This window comes from Moschus berezovskii, chromosome 21 (genome assembly GCF_049115385.1).
Source record: "Moschus berezovskii isolate FMDL1 chromosome 21, NW_MosBer_1.0, whole genome shotgun sequence".
In the NCBI taxonomy this organism is placed as follows: domain Eukaryota; kingdom Metazoa; phylum Chordata; class Mammalia; order Artiodactyla; family Moschidae; genus Moschus; species Moschus berezovskii.
Window position 1 is genome coordinate 14,497,617 of NC_142480.1, and position 13,036 is coordinate 14,510,652.

Here is a 13,036-nt window from a genome sequence, read left to right on the forward strand (position 1 = left end):
AGGGCCTTGAGGCCGCGGTCAGAGTTTGGATTTTGTCCTTGCTGGCAGCATTGTGCAGAAGCGATAATGTAAAGATCACGGTGTGCTCACTGCAGTTAAAAACTGTGAGGCGTATATATATGCACTGCTCTAGGAAGAGTCACAAGAGACCCTACATGGAGAAAAATCCCAAGAAACAGAATACAGTATAAAATATGCCGCTGATATTTTTTTAAAAGAGAAGATGTACGTGATATATAGGCTTGCCCGGGTATAAAATATAACCACATTAAGGATACACAAGGAAAGAAGAAGAAAGAGGATCCAAGTTTGAGATGAACTTTTGGGAAGAGAACTTCTAACATAGTGTATTTCAAATTTTTAGGTCACAGCTCAGGAGAGGTTCTGAAATTACCTTAGTGAAGTCACAGATAGCACTTAAAATATCAACCTACATCTTGCATAGTAAGGAGAGCATTTTGTGAAAGTTGTTTTAACGATTTATGTGTGTAGATACATAACTTGTGTACATGTATACAAATGACATATCCACACGTTCATGTACGTATGCGTCCATGTGTTGGCTTGCAGTATAAAATGCTTGAAACTAAGCATTGCAGTTGAAAATGTTTGAAAAATATATCTTAAGGATCTTCATGGTGGAAAAGTTGAGAAGCGTAACTTAGTGATTTTTCACTAAGTTTTACTTCTGTCTTAGTTTCCTCATCAGGCTTCTCTTCCAGATAATCCTCTTTAAACTAAAAAGAAAAAAGTCAAAACCAAAAAAAAAAAAAAAAGAACCCAAGAAGCTGGTGAGGGGTTGCTCCTGGGGTGGGGAACTGTAGCACAGGGCACATGAGGTCCAAGGGAGACTTACTGTTCGTAGTATGTGCTTTGTATGGCTGAATATCTTACTATGTGCCTGCATTACTTATTCAGTTAAAAAAAAAAAAAGTTTGTCTAAATGGTGGTCACCCTGGCCGCCGTGTGGAGCGAGGGTGAGCCCAGAAACAGAGGACGGGCTAGAAGGCTCTGGCCGGGGCCCCGGTGAGAGACAGTGGTGGCTTCACCTGTGGGGTTGGTGATGGGGATGGAGACAAGCTAGACTCAGCATGTTCCACCCAACAGTCGCAAGGAAATCTGTGTGCATTAGAGGTGGGGACTGAGCCTACTTGACTCTATCTGCCTTATCTTTGTGGAAGGAAGGGTTCTTGGGCTCCTTCCAGGTGCTAAAACTTCAGAATTCCCAAGAATGCTGAATCCATCACAACGTGGAGGACACGGTTATGGACATGTATCCCTTTCATATCCTCATGCAACCGTCACAAGTGACCTTCAATGGCCATCAAAACACAGTTACACTCTGTTTCTCAGTGGAGCTTGCTTTCTTTGCAGAGAGATGCCAAAGGCCAATACCTGTTTGACCTTCTCTGCCACCACCTGAATCTACTGGAGAAAGACTATTTTGGGATCCGCTTTGTGGACCCTGATAAGCAGAGGGTAAGTCCATATTCAAAGCATGGATGGGGGAGAGGGTCGGTCAGTAAGCCTGAGACACTGTCATTCTTGTTCGGAGCTTAGCCTCAGGAGTCGGGGAACCAACTGGACCCTGCAGTTGGGTATCTTCTCTTCAGATCATATTGTGAGACCTGGAACACCCCGCAGCAGAGCTCACCTGGCTCCATCGATTGTTAGACACTGAAATGGCAACCTGCAGAGCTGAAGTTGTTCAGTCGCTCAGTCATGTCCGACTCTTTGCGACCCCTTGGACTGCAGCACACCAGGCTTCCCTGTTCTTCACTATCTCCCGGAGTTTGCTCAAACTCCTGTCCATTGAGTCAATGATCATCCAACCATCTTGTCCTCTGTCCACCCTTCTCCTCTTGCCCTCAGACTTTCCCAGCATCAGGGTCTTTTCCAGTGAGTCAGCACTTTGCATCAGGGGGCCAAAGGATTGAAGCTTCAGCTTTAGCATCAGTCCTTCCAGGGAATATTCAGAGTTCATTTCCTTTAGGGTTGACTGGTTTGATCTCCTTGCTGTCCAAGGGACTCTCAGTCTTCTTAAGCACTGCAGTTTGAAAGCATCAATTCTTTGGTGTTCAGCCTTCTTTATGGCCCAGCTTTCACATCCATACATGGCAAATGGAAAAACCATGGCTTTGACTATACAGACCTTTGTCAGCAAAATGACATCTCTGCTTTTTAATATACATGAGAACTGAAGAATTTTGCCCAAAGCTGCCCAGTTAGAGGCAGAACGGCTGGGCTCGCATGGTGGCCCCAGAGTCCAGGTCACAGGCTGAGGCTGTCCTGCCCTTTCCCTGGTAAATGGGCATGCTCGCCTTGGTCTGGTTAGGAAGGGGCCTCGCCTGAGTACCACAGCAACCCTCTCCGGGCAGGACAGAGGTGGAGCCTAACTGACACAGGCTTTTCGGCCCTTGCAAATCCTGCAGTTCTTCACCTTCCAAAGACAGTGGCGTGTGAAGAAAAAAGGGTAAAATGTATCCTGTTCAAGGGTGAAGTGTGTCCTGTCCATTGTTTTTTACTTAGAATGTGTTTGAGGAGAATAAGAGAGTATGTTGAGATTACAGAGATTGAAAGTCAAAGGAGACAGAGAAAAATAAGGAAGTGGGGAAAAGGAGAAATAAACTTTGATGGATTGGCTATCGTGTGCCAGGCTCCATGCTGGGTACACACCTAGACCTTTGAGCCAATGGATTTTGAGCACTGAGGTGTTATCATGCTCGAAGCTGAGAGCTTCACGTAAGTTATTGCATCCTTCCCATGAATGAGATGCGTACTGGCAGTTGACCACCCCGTCTCCAGACAAGTGAACAGTCTCCCGCAGGTTGCTTAACTTGCCCAAGGCAACTGACAAAGCCTGTTTCCTGCTCGGACCTGCCTGATGCCAGAGCCTGTGTGGTTTCTGGGGGTTCCCTGCTGAATTCCTGCCCTATGGCCTCTAAAGTGACCTGATTCCGTGCCTTTGTTGAGGGTTTAAGCAGAGCAGGGAGGCTTGCAAGGGTCCTTGAGCATTGTGAGGAAATGGACCAGTAGAGAATTGTCCTTCTATATCTACTGATCATGGTAGAGATGGAGGAGGTGAGCTCCCTGGCTCCCCTTAGACCTCTTCCCCTGAGCACCAGGGAGGCAGAACCTGGTGCTCACATCCATGCCATCCCTGCCCACTCTTCAGGGGTCTCTGTAGGGTCTGGGATTCCTCTGGCCACTCTTGGAGGAGCTGCCCTCACTGCCCATCCCCTGTTGCGCCTCAGGCCCTGGGCTCATCCTGATCTCAGCCTGTCCTTCAAGCCCCCTGAATCTGAAGACTGTACCACACCAGTCCACTCACTCAAATACAGGTGGAAGCTCCCGTTCTGAACCTTCTTTTTACTCTTCTCCTAACCCCTGCCTCCCCAAGCCAGTGTTATCAATTTGCTATTGATTCTGGGACCGGACCCAGATTTAGCCAGACAGCTGCAAAAGGTCACCCTGGCCCTCACCACATCTGGGGGGATGCTTTCAAGATTTTTCTACCAGACCCTTGAAGTCTGTTAGACAAGCTTTCCACTGCCTGCCGACCCCTCTGAGTCTCCTCCAGCCTCACTTCTTTCAGGAGTCTCACTCCAGGACAAACTCTTCTCTCCACCTATTGCCAAGAGGAATAGCCTCTTGGCATTCAGCCTCTCTGCCTTCTGCTCATAATGGATCTGTCATTGCACTTAGTTGTGTCAGCTGCTCAGTTGTGTCCGACTGTCTGTGACCCCATGGACTGTAGCCCACCAGGCTCCTCTGTCCATGGGATTCTCCAGGCAAGAATACTGGAGTGGGTTGCCATGCCCTCCTCCAGGGGATTTTCCCCACACAGGGATCGAACACAGGACTCCTGCATTGCAGAGGGATTCTTTACCATCTGGGCCACCAGGGCAGCCCACTGTCTATCTACCTTTGTTCATTTTAACCTATGGGTCCAGTGCCCCAGGGCGTTCTGTCTTCTGAGCCCCAGACATGTGCTGTGTTCATCTCACTGTCCACAATCCCGGTGCGCTCTGCACAGGCCGGCCTCCTCTGCCTTCACAGGCACGGCCTGGAACCCCAGTCATTTCCGTGCAATTTCATCCCTTGTCTTTCCTTCCCTGGGAAGCCACACCACGGTGGGCCGTGTAATGTGAGAAGGACCTCTTAACCACATTGAGTGGCTCTAATGAGTTGCCAGCCTCGTGGGAACTCAGATCAGAGGGAAGCAAGAGAGCAGAGTGTCAGCTCAGATTATCCGTGTGGAGCTGATGGGAGAACTGGCTCTTAGTGGGTCCATTAACTGCATGAACCACGGCCCAGCCCAGAAGGTGAGAGCTGGGCACCGAGGGAGGCCAGGATGTGTCTGCACAGGGCCCCCGGCTGCTCTCCTGCCAGAGAGCGAACTCTGCCAAGAGGCTCCACTGTACTGAGTAAAAGTCGCCAGAAAAGAGGGAGGTGAGGACTAGCTCCTCCATCATCTTACAACTGAATGTTGAATGCTGAGCTGGTCACCAGTGACACAGTGGGAAACAGGCAGAGTTTCCTGCCCTCCCAGAGCTTATGCTCAGTGCTTTTAAGCTACTTCCCGATAATCAAGCCCCAAATATCAGATATTCTAGCTCTCTGCAAATTGTCAAGTTTCCTGATTAGCACAAAAGCAGCAAACATCAATAATGCATTTTATAAGGCATCCATGGGAAAGTGATATAGAACCATCTCCTTGCTTCCTTACCCAAACGTAAGTACCGTGGAGGGAGAATGTGTTGCCACTGTGTCCAGCCTCTGTGAAAATCCAGGGAAAACAGGATACTACATTAGTTGTGGTTGGGTATCTTACAAGACTTAAATTTTAAACATCCCTGGATGCCAAGGAATTCTGAGTATGTATTCCCTCACACAAGGGCTGGAAATGTGTTGCTCAAACAAAAACGAAACATACACCAGCCATCCCTGCCTTCTCACCATTTATGAATTCCACCTGCCAGTGCTTTCGAGAGCTGCTCCCAAAAGCCTCTGCGTGCCATCACGTCCTCACGACCCCACCACATCATACAGACATACACAACACATTAAAGGGAGCCATTCGCCACCCAAGCCAAGTGGAGTTCTGTCCCCAGCACACATCCGTGCCTTCACTCCTGCCCATCGGTACACCAGAAACATGGTTCAGAACTCTGGCGCCCCATCTTGGAGGGCGACATTGCCAGGGAGCCCCAGAAATGGCATCTGAAGCTGGAACTCTTCCCCCCTTCACAGCTGGTTCTGTGGGGAGCTTATTTCAAAAAATCCTATCACTCTCTACTCTCCAAACTTACATATCACAGGCTTCTGAGCCACGTTCACCCTGGGCTACAATCTGTCTAGCTATTTAAATCGAATACAGCAAGCTATATTTGACACTGCTTTCTTGGTCTGTGTTCTCTGTTTCAGCATTGGTTGGAATTTACAAAGTCTGTGGTGAAGCAACTGAGATGTAAGTACTGTCCATGAAAAGATGGAAGCCTGACCCCCGGGGAGGGCGGGAGGAAACCTCCCCCTTGTAGTGTGTCTTGGGAACCTTCCGTTGGTCTGAGCAGAAGTTGGCCCTAAACACGAGAGGATCGTCTGATAATTCAGAGTCCTGGGTGTCCGGTGGGGCAGGGAGTCCCGTCGTCTTCCGGGGAGGGGCTTTGCTGATGGACACCTCTTTTTCTGTGCAGCCCAGCCTCCATTCACCATGTGTTTCCGTGTGAAGTTTTACCCTGCAGACCCTGCGGCCCTGAAAGAAGAAATAACCAGGTAAGGCTGGTTATTACATCCCTCAGCCTCCAAGACCTGTTGGGAAGGATAGGAAAGAGGGGCTGTAACTTCCTAGGTCTTCTGTTTGGAAAGCTCCTGACTCGGCTAGGCAAGAGTTCTTCCTAAATACAGCCTGCCTTCTGCGTTTCACTTCCGCATGCTCTCTTTGCTCATCTCCTCTGTAGAGCTGCAACAAAGTGAGGTTCTTTCCTTCAAGAAGTGTGACTACTTCACCTTAATCTGGTCATCTGCAAAGGTAGCTGGAGTAATGAATTACTCAAAAGCATTTTTTCCTTTCACCAATGATGTGGCCACCAGGGATGTTTCGGGAGAGGGCTGTGTTGCTGCTTATTGGGGGGCCTGAAATAGACTCCAGCAGCCTAAATGGCAAAGCAGGAAACTGAAAAACAAGCCAGGAAACACTGAAGATTTTATATTCAAGTGGGTGACATCCAGGGTGCTGATGGCCCAGGCTCGTGATAAACTGTTCATTGTGGGGATCATGTTGCAGGGAAGGCAGGCCCGGCTGCATGGCATGAACCGTTCTCATCCAGCACCACTTGAGGCTGAGAAAAAACCTCTGTGCCCACGCCATGCTACAAGAGGCTCAATGAACAGGAGAGGCACCGCTTCCTCAAGGGCTCGGTACATCTGAGCTGAATTCACTCTAAAAGTCTTGCCTCAAAGGTTCAGGCACTCTCCGAACTGGGACTCTTAATTTTTATATTAGAAAGATCTGACTTTGACATTAGCAAAACCTTGATGTTTCCCTGTGAAGGGTGGAGCTCTAGGTAAAGATGTGATGCCAGGAAGTCCTAGAGCTAAGGAGGAAAGACGGCTCTGCCAGTTCTAACCCCTTCCCTAAAGTCTTAGAGACAATGGGGACTTCCCAAATGGTCCCCTGCAGGAGGCGTGGGTTCAATCCCTGGTCGGGGAACTAAGATCCCACAAACAGAGCAGTGCAGCAAAAAACAAAACCAAAAAACCTTAGAGACAGCCAAAACTGGACGAGGCCATTGCCAGTGCAGACACTGCTTATCCTCTAAGGGTTTGAGACCTATTTCTAAACCCTGAACCTGCCCAGCCTAAAGCACTGAGGACAGTGCCGTGTGCAGTTAGAACCAAATCTCGTGTGCTCCTGGACCCCTGCAGGCACTGCTCATCCACATGGAAGTGGGCATGGCTCCCACTTGGCTTTTGAAAACCAAGCTCATCCATATTCAGGAGCAAGCTTGTAGCTTTAGGCAGGAGAGTGAGGGGAGAACCACAATGTTTAACCACTTAAACAGAGAGGAGTTTTGGCAAAGCACTGGCCTGCCCTGCTCAGGGGGCACTAGTGGTAAAGAACCTGCCTGCCAAGGCAGGGGATGCAAGAGACATAGGTTCGATCCCTGGATTGGGAAGATCCCTCTGGAGAAGGGAATGGCAACCACTCCAGTATTCTTACCTGGAGAATCCCATGGGCAGAATAGTCTGGCGGGCTACAGTCCATGGGGTCGGACACAGCTAAAGTGACTGAGCACGCCCTGCTCATGACTTCCAGAGTGTCTGCCATAGCCCTGCCCCTTCCCCCTCCCTCCCCCTCCCCACCTTCCCTCTCCCCCTCTCTCCCCCTTCTCTCTGGAAAGAGGTGAGGAGGCCGGGCCCACCCTGAAGACGATGCTCCTGTCTACGTGTCAGGGCACATTTAACACAGCTTTGTTGAGAGCCTGTCTCCCCGCCTTCTAACACCCCGCGTTAGGATCACCTTGTCCACACCTCCTGGATTAACAGAGAGGATGAGAAGGATTGGTCTAACAACCCAGAGGTCTGCCTGCGAGAGCATGGCAGACACATGGCCTTCTGATTTGATTGAAGGACAAAAATACACAGTTCTCTCGGCCATTAGGAGGAGGTCTTAACCATAGACTCTTCTAAGGCAAATGTCACTGCATAATACTGATGTGCCCCCCAACTAAAGGCAGCGGAGACCTGGGGGCTCAGATCCTGTTCTGTTACTTCTGTGTGGCCTTGAGCATAAAACCCTTAACCTCTCTGACCTTCAGTTTCCTTATTTATAAAATGAGGATGGTAATAGTACCTCACAGCTTTGTCGGGAGGATTAACCACTACACGGGGTCTTGTACTTCTTAATTCACTTCCAGGGAGCCTGGCATTGAGCCAAGGCTCACTGTTCATTGCCAGATCAATCACATGGCCTGTGGACCCCAGAGGCTCTGCACAGGGCACAAGTCCACTTGGTTCTAGCTTTGCTCCCTTGTTGATGTGATAATCTCCACTCTTCTGTCCCAACTAGCGTCCTGACACTTAAGCAGCTGAGGCCTGAGAAAGCCAGGGTCAGGCTTCTCTCCAAAGTCAGCAGACTTTAAAGACACTGGCAAGAGTGTGAACTCCACCCCTCTCCACACACATTCATGCCCACCCTCCTCCACAGGGGCCCCCAGTCTCCAGGATCTAATGCCTGATGATCTGAGGTGGAGCTCAGGCAATAATAACAGAAGTGCATAAGAAAGGTGATAGCTTGAATCATCCAGAAACCATCACCCCCCACCCTCCCTGGTCTATGGAAAAATGTTTTTCATGAAACCAGTTCCTGCTGCCAGAAAGGCTGGGGACCACCACTCTACTGTTTTCCCCCCGCTCTCCACCTCAGCAGCCCTCCTTCTGTTGGGCACATTTTTTCCAGGCGTTGCCAGGAATGTGGTTCTCAGTACACCTGGGTCTGCTTTAGAGTCTGTGTCCCTACTCCCTGAGGCGTTCTGTGGCGGCCTGGGCTTAGCTGCATCTGAGTTGGGTGCCTGCCCTCGCCCTACTCAATGTCCACAGTTCACTCCTTTCTTCGAGCCCTGCACCCCACCTTCCCGCCAGACTAATTTAGCTGTCAGTGTGTTTTTCCCAGGCATTACTGGTCCTAAATTTCACCGTCTCAGCTGTCCCCATAAAGCCAGGCTGAGAGGAGGGATGAAGTAGGGAGTAAAGAACTGTGCTTCAATTTATCTCTTGGATTCTTCCCAGATGATAAATTTAGTTGCCAAATCCTGATTAATCTCTTTTGTCATTTTTTAAAGCAATAAATAGGTTTTCTTGTCTGAGCTAGAGACAAGGCAGAGAAAATGGGGATTAGGCACCAGATTTAGCTTTTCACAGCGGCTGCAGGTGTTCGAACCGGTTGAAAGATCAAGTGATAGAAGGAAACTGAGTGCAAACGGGGCCCCACCTTCCAAGGAAGCAAACAGCCCCGACACACGTTTGAACAGGGGCTCAAAAAATGTTAATAGATTTTTTTAGGCCATTTTTTTTAATGTTAATAAAGTGTACAGGTAATTTATTCCAACAGCAAATATCACCTGAGCTTAGCTTAGGCTAAGATGGGTTGGCAAACTTTTTCCGGAAAAGGCCAGATAGTAAGTATTTTAGGCTTTGTGGGCCATATGGTCGCTGTCACAACTACTCTGCTCTGCCATTGTAATGCGAAACCAGCCATAGACAACACATACATGAATGAGCATGGCTGTGTTCCAATCAAATGTTGTTTTATCTCACTGGGGACTCTGGTGGCAGGCTTAGTTTGCCAGTCCTGGGAGAAGGAGTCAAAAAGACCTGAGTTCAAATCCCAGATCATTCTTTAGCTGGATATGTGACAAAGCAAGCAACACTGCCTCTGATCGTTCCCTCTATGAGACGGGATAAGAACAGAAATCACCTCATAGAGTTGCTGTGAGGATTAAACGAAAGAGCGCATGTTAAACGGCACACAGCGTATCTAAAAGATGACAGAGGGAAACCTGAGTAAGTCACTGGAATGTAAGCTCCATAGGAGGAGGACTCCGGTTCTCTGCTGTATTCCCAGCCGCTGTGGCAGTGCCTGGCACATGTGTGTGGATGTGGATGGGTGGGTTGGAGGGAGGGAAGGTGAAGAGGCACAGGATGTATAAGCTCTCTGAAAGTGAAGTCGCTCAGTCATGTCCGATTCTTTGTGACCCCATGAACTACAGCCTGCCACAAGATTTTCCAGGCAAGAACACTGGAGTGGGTTCCCATTTCCTTCTCCAGGGGATCTTCCCAACCCAGGGAGCGAACCCAGGTCCCCACATTGCAGGCATACGCCTTACAGTCTGAGCCACTAGGGAAGTCATAGGCTCTCAAGAAGAATATTAAAGGTAATGAAACATGAACCTCTAATTCTAAGGAGCCCACAGTCTAGCACTGGGGAGAAAGATATACTAAACTTGATCACAGTCAGGGAAAGAAGGGCAGAAAATAGAGGAAGCCAGGGGCAGAGAGGAAGACAGGGCCAAAGGATCTTCTGGAAGAAACTTCAGGGGCCACCAGTGCTTTCCAGAGTTCAGATCCTCTAATTGTGGGAATATCTCTGGATTCATCCCTACCCTCTGATATCAGAAATCACAATGTTAATGCCAGTATCTTGGATGTACGTGTTCCAGAAACGTTCGGATTTTCCTCCGTCATCTTTTAAGCTCTCGCACATTCTGCCTTTGCACGGCCCTCCATCCATTTAGGACAGCCTGGCATCTAAACAAAATTGGAGGTGAGGTAAAGCTTCTTTAAAGCAAAAAGGAGAGAGGCAGAGGTCAACCAAAAACATGTGCTAAAGAGCAAGGCTTTCTGTCTTAAATCTGATCTAAAGCTGATTTCTCTTTTTTTCCAGAGAGAATTTCTCTCTGATGACAAGGAGTTCCCCTGACTTCATTTAGGACCTCTCTCTCCCTAACCATAGCTCACTGAATTACCACAGGGGTAGAAAAAGTATCAGGTAGAAAAAGGTTCTGTTTCTTCAGCTATAAAATGTGGGAATTAGGCTCTGTGACTCCTCCTATGAGGTTCTGAGCCTGGATACCCCAGCCTGCCTGCTCGTCATGAACAGCTGGTCTGGGCAGCCCAGCAGGCTGACCCCTTGCCTGGCAGCACAGCGGCCCTGGTGACAGTGGCCCCGGCAACGAGACAGTCTTCCTTAGGCCCTTGTGTAGCAGGGGAGAACATGTCATGGCATCTTGGGGATAAGTGTAAGGATGCTATGAGTTACATGAGATGGATTTTATGACCGACAACACTGAGTCACTGGTTACTTTGTGAACAAAACACAAAGCTTGATGGAAGCCACTAGGGCAGAAAAGGAAGGGGTGGGACCCTGTGTAACTCCGTTCTGTGGAGCCATCATTTGCTTCTTTCATGAGCTTGTCTCTTCTTGTCCTCTGAAGACTGTGGTGTGCTTCTTTAGGATGCTGACTTGCCCCTCCCTTGACCGTCCCACCCTGTGATCACACACACCATCACTGGACCGTATTCCCATAGCCTTCCCCTTGACCTCCCTGTAGCTGTTCTACCTTCAGCAGGCTGAAGGGAGCCCGCCCAGTAGTGGAAAGCCATGTTTCCTCTCCAGCTCACCCGAGGTCCCTGTCATGGATAGATCGTGGTTCTCGCTGTGAGGAGGGTTGTGTCCCCCTTGGGGAGCAAATCAGAAGCTCCAGAGAAGCCTTTTCAAACCCAGGACCCATTCATACGCAGACTCTCACATGTCCCCAAGCCCCCCGGGGGATGTTCTCCTCACCACCACACTGAAGATCGCTGCCCAGGGCCTCTGAAACCTCTCCTTCAGTCCAGTATGTGCTGTCCCTGAATGCTGGACCCAGACAAGCAGAGGGGTGTGGGCGGAGTGATGCGTGAACTCAGGTCCAGGAAGTGATCCACGAGCAGGAGGCCAAAGGCTTGCTATCACGTCCTCCCAAAGCCTGTGGCAGGTGGGGCTGGAGGGGCGAGAGGAAGAGAAGGGCTCAGCCCCTCCCTTCCACGCATCTTGTGACGTCCCACCATGGGAAGCAGAGTGTAGACAAACTGGATTTGGTGGTGGTTGCTCAGGAGCCTGGTGGGCTGTGGTCCATGGGGTCTCTGAGGGTCGGACACGACTGAGCGACTTCACTTTCACTTTTCACTTTCATGCATTGGAGAGGGAAATGGCAACCCACTCCAGTGTTCTTGCCTGGAGAATCCCAGGGATGGAGGAGCCTGGTGGGCTGCCGTCTATGGGGTCGCACAGAGTCGGACACGACTGAAGCGACTTAGCAGCAGCAGCAGGTCACTTCCTCACTCCTGTCTGACTCTCTGCGACCCCGTGGACTGCAGCATGCCAGGCTTCCTGGTCCTTCTGAATCTCCCGGAGTTTGCTCAAACTCACTTCCATTGAGCCATTGATGCCATCCAACCATCTCATCCTCTGTCGCCCCCTTCTCCTCCTACCCTCAATCTTTCCCAGCATCAAGGTCTTTTCCAGTGAGTCGGCTCTTTACATCAGGTGGCCAAAGTATTGGAGCTTCAGCATCACTCTTTCCAATGACTATTCAGGGTTGATTTGCTAGATTCAGTTTAAAAACTTACTGTTCACTGCATGATGTAATTTTCCTTCGGTTTTCCTTGGCAAATATTGGGTCGATGGTGGGTATGGTAGGTGGGAAAAGGAGGAGAATTCTTATTAACTTCCACACTACAGTAGTCACCTTCCCTTTGGCTTGAGGAGAGTGGTCCACCCTAATGTGGTTAGAAGGATGCTTTTGAGTTTCTTAGGGACAGTGCTTCATAGATTTTAATATATGTCCAGACCACCTGTGGATCTTGTTACAGTCATTCACTAGGTCTCACATGGGCTTGATTCTCCATTTCCAACAAGCTCCCAGCTGCTGCTGATGCCTCGCTAAGGCGGGCTACATTTTGAGTAGCAGGACTTAGAAGAGAATGAAGATTACTCCGTTTCTATTTAATTACTTGAATCAACAAGCCCCGGGCTCTGAGTCACCTGCCATTGACCCTCCCCACCCTAGAAGTTGTGCTGTCACTGGTCTGCTTTCTTTTGTGCCTTTTCACATGATCCGGTGGGCATGGAATCCTCTGTGTTATTCTTCAGCCTGAAAACAGAAGCAATGGAAACCTCAAGTTGTCCAGGAAGAGCCTAATTTCTTTTTGGTTCAAGCTGATGGAATTTAAGGGAATTTTACTATATTCCCAGGGCTTTCCTTGTGGCTCAGCTGGTCCCTTGGTTGGAAAGATCCCCTGGAGAAGGGAACGGCTACCCACTGCAGTATTCTGGCCTGAACAATTCCATGGACTGGAATGTCCATGGGGTCACAAAGGGTTGGACATGACTAAGTGACTTCCCTTTTCCTTTTCACTATATCCCCGTTACTCCTGTAGGGATGCTGTGGTTATCTATGACTGTTCAACAAAATGCCACAAAACTTAGCTTAAAATC

The 13,036-nt window shown here is 49.3% G+C and overlaps 1 protein-coding gene across 3 annotated transcripts in view; it reads left to right on the top strand.

Moving 5' to 3' along the window:
* FRMD5 (FERM domain containing 5) overlaps positions 1-13,036 on the top strand; it is a 318,318-nt gene that overhangs the window by 275,833 nt on the left and 29,449 nt on the right. For all 3 annotated transcript variants that reach the window (XM_088829461.1, XM_088829462.1, XM_055418376.2), the window contains exons 2-4: positions 1,375-1,479; positions 5,428-5,470; positions 5,697-5,775. In XM_088829461.1, the coding sequence (XP_088685587.1) occupies positions 1,375-1,479; positions 5,428-5,470; positions 5,697-5,775 (227 nt within the window). The remainder of the gene's footprint in view (positions 1-1,374; positions 1,480-5,427; positions 5,471-5,696; positions 5,776-13,036) is intronic.